Here is a 19,756-nt window from a genome sequence, read left to right as displayed (position 1 = left end):
CTCCACCTTTAAAAACAATAGGAACATCTGAACATAAGATTTAAAAGGCGTTTAAATGTCTAGATATTGTTAAAACATGGAAGTCACTGATATTTAGTGAGTAAATGTGTAATCTGTTGTGTTTGGGCACTTTTGGAGACAATGAAATTTATAGTCGACACATTTAATTAATCGACATTGTCGATTATATCGACTAATCGTTGCAGCCCTACTCAGTTGTTTCGTTTCAAATCCAGTGTGATAGCATGCAGAGCCCAAAATCTAAAAATTGTCTCACTGTCCAAATATTTCTCTCCTAACTATGGGTGTTTTCACACCTGGATCAGTTGATGAGTTTGAGTGTTTATTTGGAGAGTTTTTCCCTCTGTTTGGTTTGTTTTCACACAGGTATAAAAACACCTAAACTCACCAAAATCTGCACCAATAAACCACGCGAGTACATCAGAGTCTCCTCTGATTGGTCAGAGCTGACTGGCACTGGAGCTAGAATGTAAATTCCCTGGTAAATATATATGTATATATAAACTTAATTGTACTTAAAACATATTGAGAACTGTCTAAGTATGATGTAAATATACTAACAGATGTATGTACTTAACCTACAATATATTAAAAGTACATTAATATGATGCTTTCATCAAATGTTTCTAAGTAAATTTTGATAATACTTTTTAAAAAGTACCATATAGTGTATTTAAAAGAAAAATAGACTACTATAAAGTACACATTTAGTTTAATGTAATTCAATATACTTCTAAAATACTTATTTCCAAATATACTTTTGTACATTTTTAAGCAAAGTGTGTTAAAAACAGCTGTTACAGTACTTCACTTAAAATACAATGTATCATGTAACTTTTTAGAAAGTAAATTAAATTACTACTACTAATAAAAAAAAAATAACTAAATTTGTACACTCTAAAAATTAGTAGTACACAATATTAAAATATACTTTTATACCCAACAAAGTAAAGTATACTAGAAGTGTACTACTTATTACAAAAGACAGGAAAAAGAAGCATATATATTTTTGTACTCTAATGTAAATTCAATTCAATTCAATTCAATTTTATTTATATAGTGCTTTTTACAACAAAGGTTGTCACAAAGCCGCTTTACAGGAAAAACAGGTCCACGCCTCTTATGAGCAGCACCACAGAGATGCCAATTTTATGGTGACACAGTGGCAAAAAAACTCCCTTTAAGAGGAAGAAACCTTGGAAGGAACCAAGACTCAGTCCGAGGAACCCATCCTACTCGGGTCGACCCGCTCAGTACAAACAAACAACAAACAAATAACAGAACAAAACAGTACAGAGAATTAATGTGAACTATGGCTAATATAACAGGTACTAATTTATGAATATAAGAATGTGATGGGCACAAACTATAGAGCTATGGCTAATACAGAAACAGATACTGAGTGTGTTAATGGTAATCAGTGCAGGGCTGCAGAGCCGGAGAACAACACAGCGGGCAGTGGAGAGCCAGGCTGGGATATAGTATAGATGACATATATTTAACATCAATTCTTAGTACATTTCTAATCCTAATATACCTGGTGTATAATAGTAGTTATACAGTTGTAATACTCTAATAATTAAATGTATTATAATTTTACTGTAAGCATATTTACAATATGAGGTTACATACATGAAGTAGTTTAAATGTTTAAATGTTACTTTAAAGTATATATAAAATAGTTCCATTTTAGAACAGTTAAGTACACTTTAAGTAGCACAATTTCAGTAAGACTTTTGTACTATTTTTATACTGTAATTAAAGTATAATAAGTACAAAAAAAGTTGTTCTATTTTATCACTCTTTAAATATACTGATTAATAATAATGTGGCTACAATAAAACACTTTAGTGCACTATGGCATAATAATAATGATTAGTATACTTTAATCTACTTTTTTCACTAGAGTATAGCAAGGAGAAATGGATTAAAACCACAGTGTCTGTGTTTATATACAGTCACTAATAAAAATAGTGACCCCCTTTTCACTTCTGTTGTTTGTCTTGTGTTGAAACGTCACACACTGTATGAAACTGCTGATGGAAAGATGTGTGTATATCTGATAAGCAGAAACTGGCTCTGATCCAGTCCTGACGCACCAATAGAGCTCCTTCAGTGATTCAGTAAAATTAAAGTCCTTTATCTCAGGAAACTCAGGTTTCCATTACAGGCAGAAAAAGATGAGTGGAATAACTGGATCTAAAACACAATCAGCAGAAGTGGTTCGACCTGCAGCGCTGCTCATTATTACACTGTAATTGGTTCAGCAGTAATCATCTCAGTAATAACTTCAGCAATGCTCTAAAATAAAAACCCACTTTACTCAACGCATGATTTAATCATCCTAAAAAAACTTTTATATTAATGCTCTGTGATAAAATCATTACACAACTCAGTAAAATATAGTGACGTCTTGTTATCTTGTAATTAGGCCGGTCACAATAACTTTATTATCGACTTCAATCATTTTAATAATCGTGATCTTGTTGTTTGTGTTTGCACTTACAAAATGCACTTATACTGTAACTGTGGAAATGGCTGCACCTCTATTAACACCCAAAACAAACTTAAAGAAATATAATAATGGCCCAGTGCAGCTCTAGTTGCTTAACTTTAGTGTCTCGTAGGTTCATGTTGCCTCAGGATTTCATTCACCATCAGGCGTATCTCTAGACTGAAGGCTGATGCAGGGTCTTTATGCCGGTTCAATGCGTGCCAGCTGGGCAGACCCGGGCTGCATGTCATGGAGTGGGGCAGACAAACGCTTCCCCTGCCTCCGCACTTTACTGTGTGTGTGTGTGTATGTGTGTGTGTGTGTGTGTGTATGTGTGTATATATATATATATATATATATATATATATATATATATATATATATATATATATATATATATAGGTGGAAAACGTACTGAACACTTGTAATTAAGTAAAAGTAATAGTACCCATCTAAAAATGTACTTTGAGTAAAAGTTACATAGTTACTTTTAATTATTTGATGAAGAAAGTACAACAAATCATAAATTAAATCATTTTAAATGAACTATTATTCCACATAATAATTTAGATCTTTCAGGCAGAAACATTTTCAACAACAAGTGGTATAGGTTTCTATGATCCATTTTTTTCTTTACTGTATAAAAGTTAAAAAGTTATGGTCATATAGGCGACTATAAACTGTACTTATAAACCTTTTATACTTTTACAGTTAATTAATCATTTTTAACTTGCCATTGCTATGCTTTAACTGCTATTAACATGTTTTTTTAACATCCAAGTAGATTTAATGTTTGATGCTCCCAATAAAAACTTATCATAACTTAGCATAACTCGCATGCACAGCTGATTCACACAGCGTCTCTCCCGCTAACCGTAATAAACACTGCTGGGAAAAGTTCAGTTGTGCTGCCATGGAGAACAAAACTCAGACAATTCGTTTTTTTTCCCAGCATTTTATTTTTTACTCAGTAACAAGGAGTTTTCCAACATAGCAAAGTAGATTACTTGTGTCAAAATGTACTTGAGTAAAAGTAAAATTACCTATTTTAAAAACTACTTTAAAAATGACAAATTACTCATAAAATCTACTCAATTACAGTAATGTGAGTAAATGTAATTAGTTACTTTCCACCTCTGTGTGTGCTTGTGTGTGTATATATATATATATATATATATATATAGTTTCCAAAATAAGTTGCATAAGCAGGAATGGAAAGTTTATTGTCTTTAAAAAGGTTAATTAATTTGTTACAATATTATGTTATTATTTTATTAGTGCCAAATTAATGGTCTAAAATGGGTAACAATATTGTTTATCGCAATAATTTCTGGGACAAAATATTGTTTGCAAAAAAATTTTATTGTGACAGGCCTACTCGTAATGGGTAACGACTGAACAACGAAAAAGAGTTTTTCACCAGGAAAACTTTAAAACTACTAAACTTTGCATTCAAGGTCAGTTTTACTTGCTGCCATTGTTTTTTTTTGTTATTTAATAACAAATAATGTGCATAGAAAGTTTAGGTAAATACAATTTGTTCCTATAGCAATCTTAAAATTATCACTACAAATGAACTATACATATTTACATGTACTTTTTAGATAAAAATAACTATTTAGATAACATATCATTAAAAATGGAGTGAATCACAGGGCATCTTACAATATTACCATGATGCTTTGATTTTGTGATACTTGATACATCACAAGACAATTCTATACGATACTTAACTACATTTGTGTTAAAATAAGTAAATAAGTAAATACCAGGAATTAGGGTTTTATTTATAGGATTCATTGGTTTAATTCTATTTGGTCTAGTCTAAGTCTAATTAGGGGGCAAGTTTTAGAGAGATTTGAGCTTCTGTGTTTCAATAAATGTATCTATATTTGATGTTGCTATCAAAAACATGATATATCGCAATATTGAAATACTATCCCACCTCTAATCATTAACCTCTTATTATTATTGGTCTGCAAAATACATTTTTACTAAAATCAACACCCTCCTTGCTTTAGGGTCAAATACAGGTGTTTTTTGTTTTTGATGGTCAGGAACAGTGTTACTTGCCATTCTCTTTAAGAGGCAGGTGAGCTCTGACTTTGGCATGTTCGTATCTTAACAGTGCGGCACTTTTGTGAGTCTCAGTAGAGATAGATACTGAGCTACTGAATCGCACTGTAAAGATAAACCAGCAGCTCATTTAAGGGAACAGTTATGTTATTGTATTCTTTACTCTGTTTTATTGTTGAGTTAAAAGCTGGATTTTCACACTACAGCGTACCTGACTGTTGACTTTTGTCAGGGTTTTAATCAGTCAGTGGTGTTGATGAGTTGAGGATGTAAGAGATAGGGATGAGTTAGGGATGAGTTGAGGATGAGTTGAAGAGTTGTGGATGATTTGGAGATGAGTTGTGGACGTGTTAGTGAGTTGGTAATGAGTTAAAGAAGAGTTGAAGAGTTGAGGATGAGTTGGTGATAAATTAGGGATTAGTTGGTGAGTTGGGGTAAGTTAGAGATGGGTTGGTGAGTTGGGGATGGGTTGGTGAGTTGGGGGTGAGTTGGAGATATATTGGTGTGTTAGAGAATAGTTGGTGAGTTGGGATAAGTTGGAGAGTTGGAGATATATTGGTGTGTTGGGGATTAGTTGGTGAGTTGGGGATGGGTTGGTGAGTTGGGGGTGAGTTGGAGATATATTGGTGTGTTAGAGAATAGTTGGTGAGTTGGGATAAGTTGGAGAGTTGGAAATATATTGGTGTGTTGGGGATGGGTTGTGAGTTGTGGATGAGTGGGAGATGATTTGTGGATGTGTTAGTGAGTTGGAGATGAGTTAAGGAAGAGTTGGAGAAGTTGAGGAGTTGCAGATAGGTTGGTGTGTTAGGGATTAATTGGTGACTTGGGGATTAGTTGGTGAGTTGTGGATGAGTTGGAGATGATTTGTGGATGTGTTAGTGAGTTGGAGATGAGTTAAGGAAGAGTTGGAGAAGTTGAGGATAAGTTGGAGATATGTGTTAGGGATTAGTTGGTGAGTTGGAGATGAGTTGGGGATTAGTTGGTGAGTTGGGGATTTTTTTAAATATTATTCTTTATTCTGTTTATTGTTAAAAGCTGGATTTGCACAGTACAGCGCACCTGACTGTTGACTGTTGTCAGGGTTTTAATCAGTCAGTTGCGCCCCTCTGAAAACAGACTGTTGGCGGGGTGTAAGGTAGCAATGAGCATCACGACAGACCTTGTGCTGCAGATTAAATGATAATGACCTCTGTGTTTAGGGTGTAAAATAATTTGTTGGTCAACATGCTGTTACTGAACCAACAATCTGAGTAAAACAGGCTTTATCCAGCCCACCCAAGCCCCGCCCCCCACACCGTTACAGTTTAGCCTTTATACTGAGAGTAATACGACTCCCGACTCTCTATCCGACTGCCTATTCACACACACACACTCACACACTCACACACACCTGCACACCTGCACACCGAGACAGTGATGAAACTGAAGAAGAGCCAGAAACAGACACAGCTTTGTCACATACATTATTAACACAAAACTGAACAATAAACACTGGATCAGACGGTATTATTAATTAGGCGTGTGCCGTATCATATCACACCACTCCTCATAATGCTCCAATCCAAACTTATTCACCTGCCTAATTTACTTTAAAGAATTATTGCACACTTTCTGTAAATCCTATAAACTTCATTTCACTTCTCAAACATCACTGTGTTCATCTGATATACGATATATTTAACTGAAACTGCTGATCCAAACAACCAATAATTATCTGGGGCCCAAACTTTTTATACCACTGTAAATATTGTGATAATAGCAGTATTCTCTCCTAAAAGCAGTTTTTCCTACATAGTAAATGAATAGTGAAGTGATCTATGTAGTAGTAATGATGTAGTAACTTAAAAACAGTGTTAAACAAACTAGAATACTCTGTGAAGAAGCATTTAGATACGCTTATCTGAGGCTGGTAACTCTGATGAACTTATCCTGTACAAAAGAGGAAACTCTCGCTCTTCTTTTCCTTGCAGGTTCTGATGAGTGCCAGTTTCATCATTATAATGTTTTGGATAGTCTTTTTGGAGACTGCATTTCTTGAAGTTCTTAAAATTCCTCTTTTCAGACCATCAAATTTTCTTAAAGTAAAGTTTTTCTTTACTTGGTTGGGTTGGGGATGAGTTGGAGAGTTGGGGATGAGTTGGTGTGCTGGAAATTAGTTGCAGATGAGTTGGTGATGATTTGAGTATGAGTTGGGGAGTTGGAGAGTTGGGGATGAGTTGGTGAGGTGGAGAGTTGGAGATAAGTTGATGAGTTGGGATTGATTTGGAGAGTTGGGAATGAGTTGGTGTGTTGGGAATAAGTTGGAGATGGGTTGGTGAGTTGGGATGAGTTGGTGAGGTGGAGAGTTGGAGATAAGTTGATGAGTTGGGATTGATTTGGAGAGTTGGGAATGAGTTGGTGTGTTGGGAATAAGTTGGAGATGGGTTGGTGAGTTGGGGATGAGTTGGTGAGGTGGAGAGTTGGAGATAAGTTGATGAGTTGGGATTGATTTGGAGAGTTGGGAATGAGTTGGTGTGTTGGGAATAAGTTGGAGATGGGTTGGTGAGTTGGGGATGAGTTGGAGAGTTGGGGGTGAGTTGGAGAGTTGGGGATGAGTTGGTGATGAGTCGGAGAGGTGGGGGGGGGTGAGTTTGTGTGTTGGGAATGATTTGGAGATGGGTTGGTGAGTTGGGGATAAGTTGGTGAGTTGAGGATGAGTTGGAGATATGTGGGTATGTTAGGGATTGGTTGGTAAGTTGGGGATGAGTTGGGGATTAGTTGGAGAGTTGGGTGATGGGTTTGTGTATTAGGGATAAGTTAGGGATGAGTTGGGAATTAGTTGGTGAGTTGGTGGATGAGTTGAAGATGGGTTGGTAAATTGGGGATGAGTTGGTAATAATTTAAGATGAGTTGGAAAGTTGGAGATATGTTGTGTGTTGGGAATGATTTGGAGATGGGTTGGTGAGTTGGGGATAAGTTGGTGAGTTGAGGATGAGTTGGAGATATGTGGGTATGTTAGGGATTGGTTGGTAAGTTGGGGATGAGTTGGGGATTAGTTGGAGAGTTGGGTGATGGGTTTGTGTATTAGGGATAAGTTAGGGATGAGTTGGTGATGAGTTGGGAATTAGTTGGTGAGTTGGTGGATGAGTTGAAGATGGGTTGGTAAATTGGGGATGAGTTGGTAATAATTTAAGATGAGTTGGAAAGTTGGAGATATGTTGTGTGTTAGGGATTAGTTGGAGACTTGGGGATGAGTTTGTGTGTTGGGGATAAATTGGGGATTAGTTGGTGAGTTGGGAATGAGTTGGGGGATAGGTTTGTGTGTTGGGGATAAATTGGGGATTAGTTGGTGAGTTGGGAATGAGTTGGTGAGTTGGAGGAAGAGTTTGTGTGTTGGGGATGAGTTGGTGAGTTGGGGATAAGTTGGAGATGGGTTGGTGAGTTGGGGATTAGTTGGTGAGTTGGAGATATGTCGGTGTGTTAGGGATTAGTTGTGAGTTGGGGATGATTTGGGGATTAATTGGTGTGTTGGGGGTTGAGTTTGTGTGCTGGTGATGAGTTGGTGTGTTGGGATGAGGTGGGGGGTTGGGGATGAGTTGGTGGTGAGTTGAAGAGGTGGGGGAGGAGTTTGTGTGTTGGGGATGAGTTGGTTAATTGGGGGGTAATTTGGCTGTATACTGAGGGTAACCTTCATTTTTAATACAGCCTTTAGAGCATTTACAGCTTAAAGGGACTGAATCATTAATTAAGTTCCAGTCTGTCTGAAGGTGATTACTGAGTTTCCTGTAGTGAATTTTACGGTGGCCGAGAAAGCCCAGCGCAGTGCAAATTGAAAAGCGCTGCAAAAGCACAAAACACATCCATCAAAATTACAACACAGGCGCAGCAAATAGAAAAATGCGCTGCAAATAGAAAAACGCGCTGCAAATAGAAAAACGCGCTGCAAATAGAAAAACGCGCTGCAAATGGTCAAATGGAAGTGAGTCACAACACAACGGAATTTTCCCGGGGGACCTTAAAAGATGCTGTACCAGCTGTATACAAAGGACAATAAGTGGCAAACAAGCTTCTGAAAAGTAAGTTATGTTTATTACCTGTGATTACCACGGTTGTGTGCATATTATTAAAAGTTCTGCTTCACAAAACGCCTTGTTTGCCACTTATTGTCCTTTGTACACATAGTGAAGTCCGAGACGTTACTGAAGACGCAGCTTAGCTGGTACAGTATCTTTTAAGGTCCCCCGGGAAAATTCCGTTGTGTTGTGACTCACTTCCGTTGTGTTGTGGTTGTATTTGCAGCGCATTTTTCTATTTGCTGCGCCTGTGTTGTAATTTTGATGGATGTGTTTTGTGCTTTTGTAGCGCTTTTCAATTTGCACTGTGTTGGGCTTTCTCGGCCACCGTAGAATTTCAGCTCACTGCTGCTGCTCTGTAGCTAAAAGCTGATTTTAAACTCTTCCGCTCTCTGAAAGTCAGTTCTGAAGGATGTCTAAATAAAAGCTTTGGAATGCATTCAGATATCCTCCAGCAGCTCTTCTGAGAAACACAACTATTTGACTGATGTCATTCCTGACTCAGGTCAGATAAACGTGACTCACTATTGTCTTGTGATGTTCACACTGAACGTTACTGAACTGGAACAAAAGCTGCAACTCACAGCATGACTCGGCACTAATGCAGCAAAGCAGCTCCGCCCTCGGGGGGGGGGAAACCCTGGAACTGAAACTCCACCTGCTTAAATACCACACACACACACACACACACACACACACATATATGTGGTTACTGTCATTGACGCCGAAGGTGTGCAGGATGCTGTTATTATTTACTGCCTCTTATTATTCCACCACCTGACACACTTCATAATAAAAGACTGTAAATTTATACTATATTGAGTTTTATATATAACTCTATATTATATATATACTCTTATATAAATATAAATTTTGCACCCATTATGCATTTACTGTATATCAGCTCCACTAATCATATAGGACACTCTCAGAGGTGTGAAGTAATGAAGTACAAATACTTTTTTTACAAATACTGTTATCTATACCTTACAGTATTAATTATTTTACATTTTCACACAATTATCTGAACTTTCTTCTTCTTACATTTTAATAAAAACAGCCTCGTTACTCCTGTTTCATTTCAGCTGTTTTTAATTCCGGCTTCTCAAAACCCCTATCCAGATAAATCTCTCCTTTATCCAGATAGATTGAATCTGATTGTGATTGGATGTAGAGAAGTATAAACATATACCATTCTGACTCCCTATTGGTTTATACTGTGATCAATCACACCTGCACCCCCCCCACTACAGACGTATGTAGTCTAGTATGAAGATGATCCGTGCAGAGACTCAAGAGAACTCCAGACGAACTCCAGTCCAACTAAACTTCTTTAATATATTTACGTTCTACTAAAATAAATACATTAATATACAATCAGCATATATGCAGCTGAAACACTAGTGAACAGTCTAGTGCAAAATCCCAAATTATATTATCAACATTAACATTTTAATATTTTAACATTTTAAAGTCATTATAGCTTTTAGAAAAATGTGTTTTGGGGAGCAGGGAGGTTAGTGCACTATAGGACTCTGTGGGCGTGGCACTAGTATATATATATCTATACTACTTCTATAAACGATTTAAAATTAGCCTGTAATGTTGTAGAAATAATTCTGAAAAAGTTCTAGGAATGTTCTAAAAACTTTACATTACAGCAGTATAAGAACATTTATCACATACCGTTCCCAGCTAGACAAATACTAACATTATGGAAATGTTAAACGTAACATTCCTAAAACAAAAAATGAAAAGATTGCAAAATAATCAAAGCAAAACAGCGGACAGATTACATTTTCTAGGACTGTTTATCGTAACGTTCAGCTTCTCAAACCTCTTACTTCAAAACATTTACGCAAGCTGTTTTCAGGGGAGGTTTAACCATAACATTATACCCATTATCTTTTGTTAAAAAAAATGTAAATGTGTCATGCTCTAGGATGTAAACTGCCTTGTCAAAGAAAAGTGCATTTAAGTATATTTTTTAAAAAGTGTACTTAACATGGAAAAGTACATACTTTTAACATTAAAATTAATCCGCACTAAATGCAGTATTTTGAATCAACTTTTGGCAGCTTGAGTATATTTCAATTGTAATTAAGCTACATTATATTTAAACACAACATAAAAGCATTAGGTTGGGCTTTTGAGTGTGTTTTTTCTTCGTATAACTTCTGTAACTTAAGTAGATTTAAGTTTGTGCTTTTTAAACATAATTTTTAATGCATTTGAAGTAGAGGCCGACCGATCGATCGGCCAGCCGATTTAATCGGCCGATTTTTGTTATTTTTTTATCAATCGGCATCGGCCGATTTTCTTATTTGGCCGCGCCGATTTTAATCCGGCACATCTGCGGGCAGCTACTTGGAACGCAGCGCAAGGTTTCAAGAGTGAGCAAGACTTTCAAGGGGTAAGGCATCCATTTTTACAATCCAGTGTCCCAAAGTCTATATTTTCTCTCATGATTAGTAATCTGTGATGTTGCTTCACTACTGAAAAAGAATAGAATTTCAACTGCATCGGTGTTGTAGCATTTCTCTCCAAACGAAACTATGCTTAGCGTTGATGGCAGGAGTGCATTTGGAATGCGCCCTGACTATGCAAGGCAAGCCCTATCTATAAGCTCTAGTATAAAATAACTGACGTCTCTTCTTCAGAAACGAAAATCTAAGTAAATAAAATCAAATTAACACTTGATATTTTCAGTATTTAAATTATTTTTAGACGAAATGAAAAAGGGCAGGACTAAAACTGTTTAAGGATATTCGCAGCATCAGCTGCGCTGAAATAATAATTACTGGTTAGTCAGGATTATTAGAGGACTGTACTTCTCCTTATATATAAACAGTGTTGGGCACGTTACTTTGAAAAAGTAATTAGTTATAGTTACTCTTACTTCTCCAAAAAAGTAACTGAGTTACTAACGGAGTTACTGCACTATAAAAGTAATTAGTTACCAGTAAAAGTAACTATAGCGTTACTTTTTATTATTCGCCCGTCAAAAAAAGGAAATCAATTATGCATTTACTATTATTATTAGAAAAATAACAAAAAATAACAAACGAAAATAAACCCAAAATGTTGACAAAAATATAATCTAACGAATTTCAAAAAAATAAAACGAAATTCTCCACACAACCAAAGAAAATTACTAAAACTTGTAATACTGAAAAAAGCGGAAAAACGCGTCTGGGGATGAAATTTAACAAACCAAGCCACACTCAAAAGAAATATGTATATATAAAACAAAATAATGGACAAAAACAACAATTTAATGCCCGTTAAAATGGTATTAATATAACAGCTTCACCAAAAGAGAATAGAGCTTAGATCGTGCCCAAAAAATCCGACCCAGCCGGAGCCCGTGCACATTCTGCCCAAGCCCGAACCATAAACTGTCATTATGAGCCTGACCCGATCCTCCCCATAAACTGTCTGTTTTCGGGCTGATTGAATGAGCGAAATATAATCAGAATTATGTTAATTAACACTGTAACATAGAAGCATAGAACTATTATTTAATTTAAATGATTTTTAAGAACAGCTACACACAATGCTGCAAGTCAAACGCGGAGGCGTTCACGTGCGCCCAGAGCTACGTGATTACAGTTTTCATTTTTATTATAGTTTAATTTTATTTTGTTTTTATTTTTTCTGTTCATTTTAGGGTGGGCTTGCTAGCGCGAGCGCTTTACACAAGAACTAACGGACCACGAGTGCCGCGCGCTCGGCACAACAACTCCCGCTGTACAACTCCGCTGTACAACAGCGCTTATAAATAAATTAAACACAAAAATGAGGGAATTCTATCAGTAATTTCAGTTCGTTTTAGTTAGTTTTATAAACACAAAATACAGTTCGAGATAGTTATGTTTTTCCTTTTAATTACCGTTTTTATTAGATTCAGTTAACACAAATGTTTTTCACTTTCAATTTTCGCTATTTCGTTCGCTTTAGTGAACAATAATAATTGGTTACTTAGCAACATTGTGATTATCACACCAGAGCTTTATATAAAATAAAAATAGGAGCCTGATTTCGGGTCGGTCCTCAGGTCAGGTGGGATTCGGGCAGAGAATCTAAGCTCTAAAATAGAAAGCAGCAGCACCACAAAAACCGGAGCAGCTAAAAAGAGCTTAACGTCCTTAATTCGGAACTTGGGTTGTCCACGGCAATCACTGAATTGATTAGAGCACGCAAATCGTCACAATTGTGCCTCACTTCACCACGCCAAACCTCAGGCACAGCGGCCAGAAGCTCAAGTTCACCGGACAGAGGAGGGGTTAACCAGGGCAAAGCGAAATAAAAAAAAAAAGTTAATAGAGCTGCTAAAGTAACGTGCAGTAACGGGGTGTCGGAAATGGTAACGGCGTTATAGTTACAGTCATAGTAATTAGTTAGATTACTCGTTACTGAAAAAAAGTAACGGCGTTAGTAACGCCGTTACTCCCAACACTGTATATAAATAAGCTTTATTGTAAACGAATTAATAAAACAAATAGTTTCTAAAATAATGGAGTTAAAATAAAACATCTCTTTTTCCTTCACTACAAACAGACATTAAATCATGCCGCCTCCTGCTGTTCTGCTGTAAAACTCACCCGTTTAAAGCGGTTTGCGCTGTTAGATATTAAATGAAACGATGAGCAGAATTTTCTGTTTTGTCGGGTTCTACTTTAGAACCCCCTCCAGACTTTTCTGATAAAAGCTCATTTTATCCTGAACCTATAAAGTCCGCGCTCTTCAGCTTTCTCAACTCATTTTCCGCTCACGCACCGAACCTCCAGTACAGCTGATGAGACGCGTTTCTCTGGCTAAGGAGCTCATTTGAAGAAGAAAAAAAAAACAGATAAAGCTATATTTAAATTACAGCACCTGTCTGTTTTTGCATTATTTATAATTTTATTCTTAATTTAAACGTCACCCATTTTTGTAAAATAATAGCTGCAGCCCTAATGTGAACATTTTATAACATTGTCCTCCCATGTCCATTCGTTTATGGAGTTGAAGAAGAAATGAGCTTTGCCGTTTTGGAGTAACTATCTAAAGTTGTCACATTATGGAAGTCTTCTTGCACTCTGTTAAACATATTAAAATGAATAATTAATAGACTAACAGACTGCAACAAGTCATACATTTGTTAATTAGTAGGCCCCTACAGTAAATTTTATATAATAGCCAACATAATATTTCTACTATAAACATGAATATATAGTGTATATAGAACATATGTTATATAATGAATAAAATAAAATGTTATGGATAATACAATCTAAATAAAATTAATATTTTTTTTATTAACATATAGTGATATAGTAACATTAAAGTCACTATAAAATGCTAACCTTATTTTCAATAAATTGTGTGAAGTTTACAACTGTTGTGCCTCCTCTTACTAGTATGATTTTAAGCATGCCAAATAAATATAATACGATAGCATATCGGCCCTAAAAATCGGCAGGTCACATCGGCCATCGGCTGACTCTGACCACTAATGATCGGTATCGGCATCGGCCTTAGAAAAACCCATATCGGTCGGTCTCTAATTTGAAGTATTAAACTGTAAATGAAATACTTATTGATGCGTATTGATGCACATATTGTGTACACCTTAATGATACTTTAAAGAAAAACACTACACTACAGTGCATTTTAATCAGTATTTAATGCCACTACATATATATTCTATTGACACGACATATCATTTAAAAGCATATTGCTTAAAAATACATTTTATAGAAATACACAAAGTATATTTAATGTGTATTTTCATTGAGTATATTAAATAGAAAATGCACTTTTAGTATTTTTTTATCTAACTTGAAAATACTAATTTGGTCTTAAGTATACTTTAATTTTTACAAGGGTTAATACAAACAAACAATAAAAATTCATTACATTAACGAGACAAACCGTGAAGTTCAAAAAAAGAGTGTCCAAGCAGAGCCAAAACTGAGCTGTTTTATTGATCATTTAAGATGTTTTTCTGGTCTTTTGAGATGTTTCTCATTCTATTTAGATGTTTTCTTGATCTTTTAAGATAATTCTCATTCTTGTAAGATGTTTTTTGATCTTTTGAGATGTTTGCTTGATCTTCTAAGATGTTTTTTGATCTCTAAAGATGATTTCTTGATCTTCTAATATGTTTTTTTTTAATCTTTTGAGATGTTTGCTTGATCTTCTAAGATGTTATTTTGATCTTTTCAGATGTTTTTCTGATCTTTTCAGATGATTCTCATTCTTTTTAGATGTTTTATTGATCCTCTAAAATGTTTTTTGATCTTTTGAGATGTTTGCTTGATCTTCTAAAATGTTTTTTTGATCCTTTGAGATGTTTTCTTGATCTTTTGAGATGATTTCTGATTATTGTGAGATTCGTTCTTAGTATTCCAATATGCTGTATAAATTTTATATGATTTATTAATCTTTTGAGATGGTTTTGTATTTTTTCTCAGTATTTAGATTCATACTTTGTGTTTAAGAATGATTTAATGTGAGTTTGTAATGCATTCTCAATATTTTTTATTTTATGATTTTTTAATTTATTCACATATTGTAATGATATTAAGAAATGTCTCATTTTTGCAGCCTTTTCAATAACTATTACATTTTTTATTTATTTTAAAAAGTTTTTAATTATTTAGATTCATTATATCTTTTGATTTTTTTTCTCCAGAGCAGACTGGCTCTCACACTGTTTACTCTGAGCTCACTCTGCTGCCTGGCTGAGTCTCCGCCCACTATAAGACTGGGCCTCAGGTGTGCTTTACTCTCATTGTTCCTCAGCAGACTCACCTGTACTCACCTGTTCTCTCAGTGAAGGTAAGCAGCAGAGCTTCAGTACAGCTTACAGCCTTTAACTCACTACTGTAGACTAACATACGATTCACCTGCTCGGCTCTGTGTGTGTGTGTGTGTGTGGGTGTGTGTGCGTAGTTTAGACTGCCTGAAGCTGTGGGTTTGATTTAGATTTGTAAACAGAGTGCGTTAAAACTGAGATTTGCTACACTGTTGTAACTTTAAAGAGATACAATTCAATATATTGCAATATATTGTGTAATAACTGTAAACTATGAGATTTTTTTTGTATATATTTTGGGTTTTTAATAAAATGTATACTTTTTAACACTGTTATATGTACAAAGTCCATCACTATCAGTGGGATCTGAAGACACTGCTATATAGTGGGCGGGGTTTAAACATGAAATTAAATTATCTTGTAAAATATTCATGAAAAATTGATCCAGTATTGCAGAACAAAATACTGATAGTGATACAATGTATCAATATATTGTTATGTATCAATATTTGAGCAGTGTTACACTGATATGATATCAGTCACAGTGCAGAGATGTTTTATTTTACTTATAATACACTGTATTATTGTGTATTATAAGTATTATTATGTGTAGACAATAAAGGCTCTTTATTACAGTATGTACTAAATGTGACTGTGTAAATATGTCTCTCCAAACCATCACTGATCATCAAATTTTAAATTTTGCATTTATTTAAAAATTAAGGGAGCAGAGTCTGGAGGAAGAGTGATTTTAATATTAGAGTTTATTGGGGGTTAAACTGTTCTGTAATTTAAAGGAAACTCTAGTTTAGACTCTTTAGTTTAGTATGTCGATCTAAAGCAAACACAGGATTTGTCAATTAATCAACCTTTATTTTTACTCAGTAATACATTTACTGAGGATAACCGTCATTTTTAATGCAGCTGAGTATTTATAGGACTAAAATTAAACTCAAGTATTTAATTAGGTGAGTTAAAATAAGGAACTTCATAAACAATATTAACAATAAAAATAAAAAAGCAATAAAATAAAGAGATACATTAAAACATAGGACTAACAAAAATAGGTGGCTAAAAATAACACCAAGATTATAAAGAAAGTAAATTATGGAAATAAAATAAAAGGTAAAACGGAAGATAAAGTAAATAAAAGGACAAAATAAATGAAATAAAAAGCTAAAACGCCAAACGTAAAACAGGAACTAAAATAATAAAAAGACAATTAAAAGGCTAAAAGGTAAAATAGAAAAGTAGATCAATAAAAAGACAAAGTACATGAAATAAACAAGTCCTGATGCTGTCAGTCAACCTGCTTAAGACTCTGAACTCTTCTCTAAAGACTCAGATTCCCAGCATGCACCCACACCGGACTTCCCTGACTCAACTGATCACATGACGCTACGGGGTTCCCGCTCTTCAAGTGACTAATTGGCTGCACCTGCCCTCTCTAGTATATACACCCCTCAGTTTGCTCAGTTCAGTGCTGAGTATTGAATCTAGTTTTCCTTGCTCTTCTACAACTGTTTTTGTATTTCCGTTTATTGTCTTTTGTACTGTCTATTCTATTGATTACCTGTTGCTGTTGATTGTTTTTGTTTTTTGGACCTCTCTTTTGCCTTTTCTCTTGTTTTGTTGGTTTTACTGAGTATGACCCTGCTTTTCCTGATGACTCCTCATTCTGTTACTAGAGATGGGACCAATGCGATACAAATATCGGTATCAGGCCGATATTGACGTAATTTAATGTATTGGATATCGGGCCGATATTACCGATCCATTTTCCAGTCCGCAGCTTGAGCTGGACAATAAACTTGCCTTAACAATACACGAAACACATCACTGATCCTGATTCCAGTTCCACAGTTTACCCTGAACTCCCAGCAGCTTCAGTTATTAAAAACAGTGATTAGTTTAGTTCGGAAATACAGTTAGCATCATCAGTTAGCCGTTAGCATCTCCATTAATATCTGCAATCTGTTAGCCTAGCTAGCCTCGGTCCATGAGCTGCATTCTGGTATTGTGAAGGTAATAAGTAACTAACTCAAATGAACTACAGCCAAAATCCACATCTAATATCAAACCACATATCGTACCCACTCTATGCAGTACTAAGAAATTAATCTGTTATTAAAAAACACAAAACCGTGATTAATTAAGCTTGGATATACAGTTAGCGTCGCTGGTTAGCATTTAGCCATCTCCATTAACATCTGCAGTCTATTAGCCTAGCCCCCATTAAGCCGACAGCTGCAATCGGGTGATGTAAATGTAATAATTAACTAACTAAAGTGAACTACAGCCATAATACACCTTAAATATCAAACCACAGATCCTCCCCACTCTAACCAGCACTAAGAAATCAATTTGTTATTAAAAAAGAGATGTTAATACAGCTCGGAAATGCAATTAGCGTCACCGGTTAGCTGTTAGCCATTGCAGCTAATCCACTACGCTACATGTCAAAATAAAAGTCTCCTGCACAACCAGTGCAAAAAAATTAGTCTAGAGCACTGCATTTAAAATTTAACATTTTAATTTTTTTTTTTTGTCATATTTAATACAAATTTAAATATTTAATTTTAAAGAAAATTATCATCTGTTTGTATATAACCTGTCAAATAAATGACTTTGGAATGCATTTACATTAAATATCAGAATTGGATCGGAGCTAAAAAAAAAAGTGGATCGTCCCATTACTATCTGTTACTGACCTGGCCTGTCCCTAACGATTCTTGTAGGCTTATTCCCTTCTGTAATAAACTCTTGTCATTTTTATCTGTGAGTGTCTGTCCGTGGTCTGGTCTGTGTGAGACAGGTTGTCCAGGTTCTCTGGGATGTAGCTTAATCTTGTCCTGAAAGAGCCCAGTTGATGATAATCATTAATAAAAGAAGAGTTTAATAGATATAAAGAGTTCTGAACTGAAACTACTGCACATCATCAGCTGCATGATGTCCTGCTTCCTCTGTGTGCAGATGCTGGTTTGGTTGGTGCTGCTGTCCTGTGTGTGGGCGGTGCAGGGCTATGGTAACGGGATGGTGTCCGCCAGCTGCTCGGATATGACCCCCAACCACAAGAGTTACGTTGCTCAAACCAGCCAGGCTCCTTTCACCATCACCGCCAACAACAGCACCTACACCGACGCCCAGGAGATCACAGGTACACTGCACTAGCTTTAGCTTCTTTCTGTTACAGTTCATTTCAATAAAGAAAGAGGTTCAGAAACACTTCAGCAGACATCTAAAACACATCTCCAAGTCAATGTTCATTGCTATGTTACACCCCGCCAATTAGGGCTGCACGATATATCGTTAAACATCGTCATCGCGATGTGAGCATGCGCAATAGTCACAAGGCTATTAAAGGTGTAAATGGACTTTTCTTGTAGTAAAACATGATTAAAAAGTTCTTCTCTTTGATTAATATCACACCTCCGCTCTCCCACAGCGTTCAGAGATCCAGATATTTTAACAGTTTATCCAACAAACCCTTCAGATAGATAGATAGATAGATAGATAGATAGATAGATAGATAGATAGATAGATAGATAGATAGATAGATACTTTATTTATCCCGAAGGAAATTTAGGCATCCAGCAGCAACAACACAATACAATAAGAAACAGATTCAAACATAAATTAAAACAGAAGAATAGAGAAAAAGAACAAGAAAAGAAAAAAAATATATATATATATATAAGGCTATACAAAAACGTACTATACAAGGTAAGATACATATCTGTAAACAGAGCAGTGCAGTTGTAGCTGATGTTGATTAAATAATTAACAGAGCAAAGTGCAGTGTGCAATGACATTGATTATGAAAGTGGCTGATGTGACATAGAAATATAATATAAATATGCAACTGTAACAAATATAGTTCTAAAAGGAGATTGTGAATATGTGAATACCCAATCATGAGTAAAGTGTACTTGAACGTAAGTGAGGTTGGGGAAGTGTTAATGTAAATAATTAAGTGGTGGAGTAATAAAGTCCATGTGGTGTGACTGAGTTAAACTCAGTCGGCAGCAGCATCCCGTCCCCGATGGGAGGAGTTAAAGAGTCTGATGGCTCTCGGAATGAAGGATTTTCTGAGTCTGTCTGTTGTGCAGCTCTGTGACAGCAGTCTGCCACTGAACACACTCCTCTGCTTCATGATGGTGGTGTGAAGTGGGTGACTATCATTGTTCATGATAGAAAGCAGTTTATCCAAAGTCCTTCTCTCAGCTATTGTAACCAGAGAGTCCAGCTCCATTCCAACCACTGCCCCAGCCCTCCTGACCAGCTTATCCAGCCGCGATGCATCTCTCCTCT

The 19,756-nt window shown here is 35.7% G+C and overlaps 1 protein-coding gene across 1 annotated transcript in view; it reads left to right on the top strand.

The window, feature by feature from the left end:
* Window positions 1-19,756, top strand: part of zgc:163022 (putative ferric-chelate reductase 1) — a 49,292-nt gene that overhangs the window by 4,117 nt on the left and 25,419 nt on the right. The window contains exons 2-3 of the mRNA XM_049480072.1: window positions 15,323-15,468; window positions 18,419-18,602. Coding sequence (XP_049336029.1) covers window positions 18,419-18,602 — 184 coding nt within the window. The 5' untranslated portion in view covers window positions 15,323-15,468. The remainder of the gene's footprint in view (window positions 1-15,322; window positions 15,469-18,418; window positions 18,603-19,756) is intronic.

Source organism: Astyanax mexicanus, chromosome 6 (genome assembly GCF_023375975.1).
Source record: "Astyanax mexicanus isolate ESR-SI-001 chromosome 6, AstMex3_surface, whole genome shotgun sequence".
NCBI lineage: Eukaryota > Metazoa > Chordata > Actinopteri > Characiformes > Acestrorhamphidae > Astyanax > Astyanax mexicanus.
Note: the sequence above shows the minus strand (reverse complement) of the source record. Positions and strands in the feature narration are given on the sequence as shown.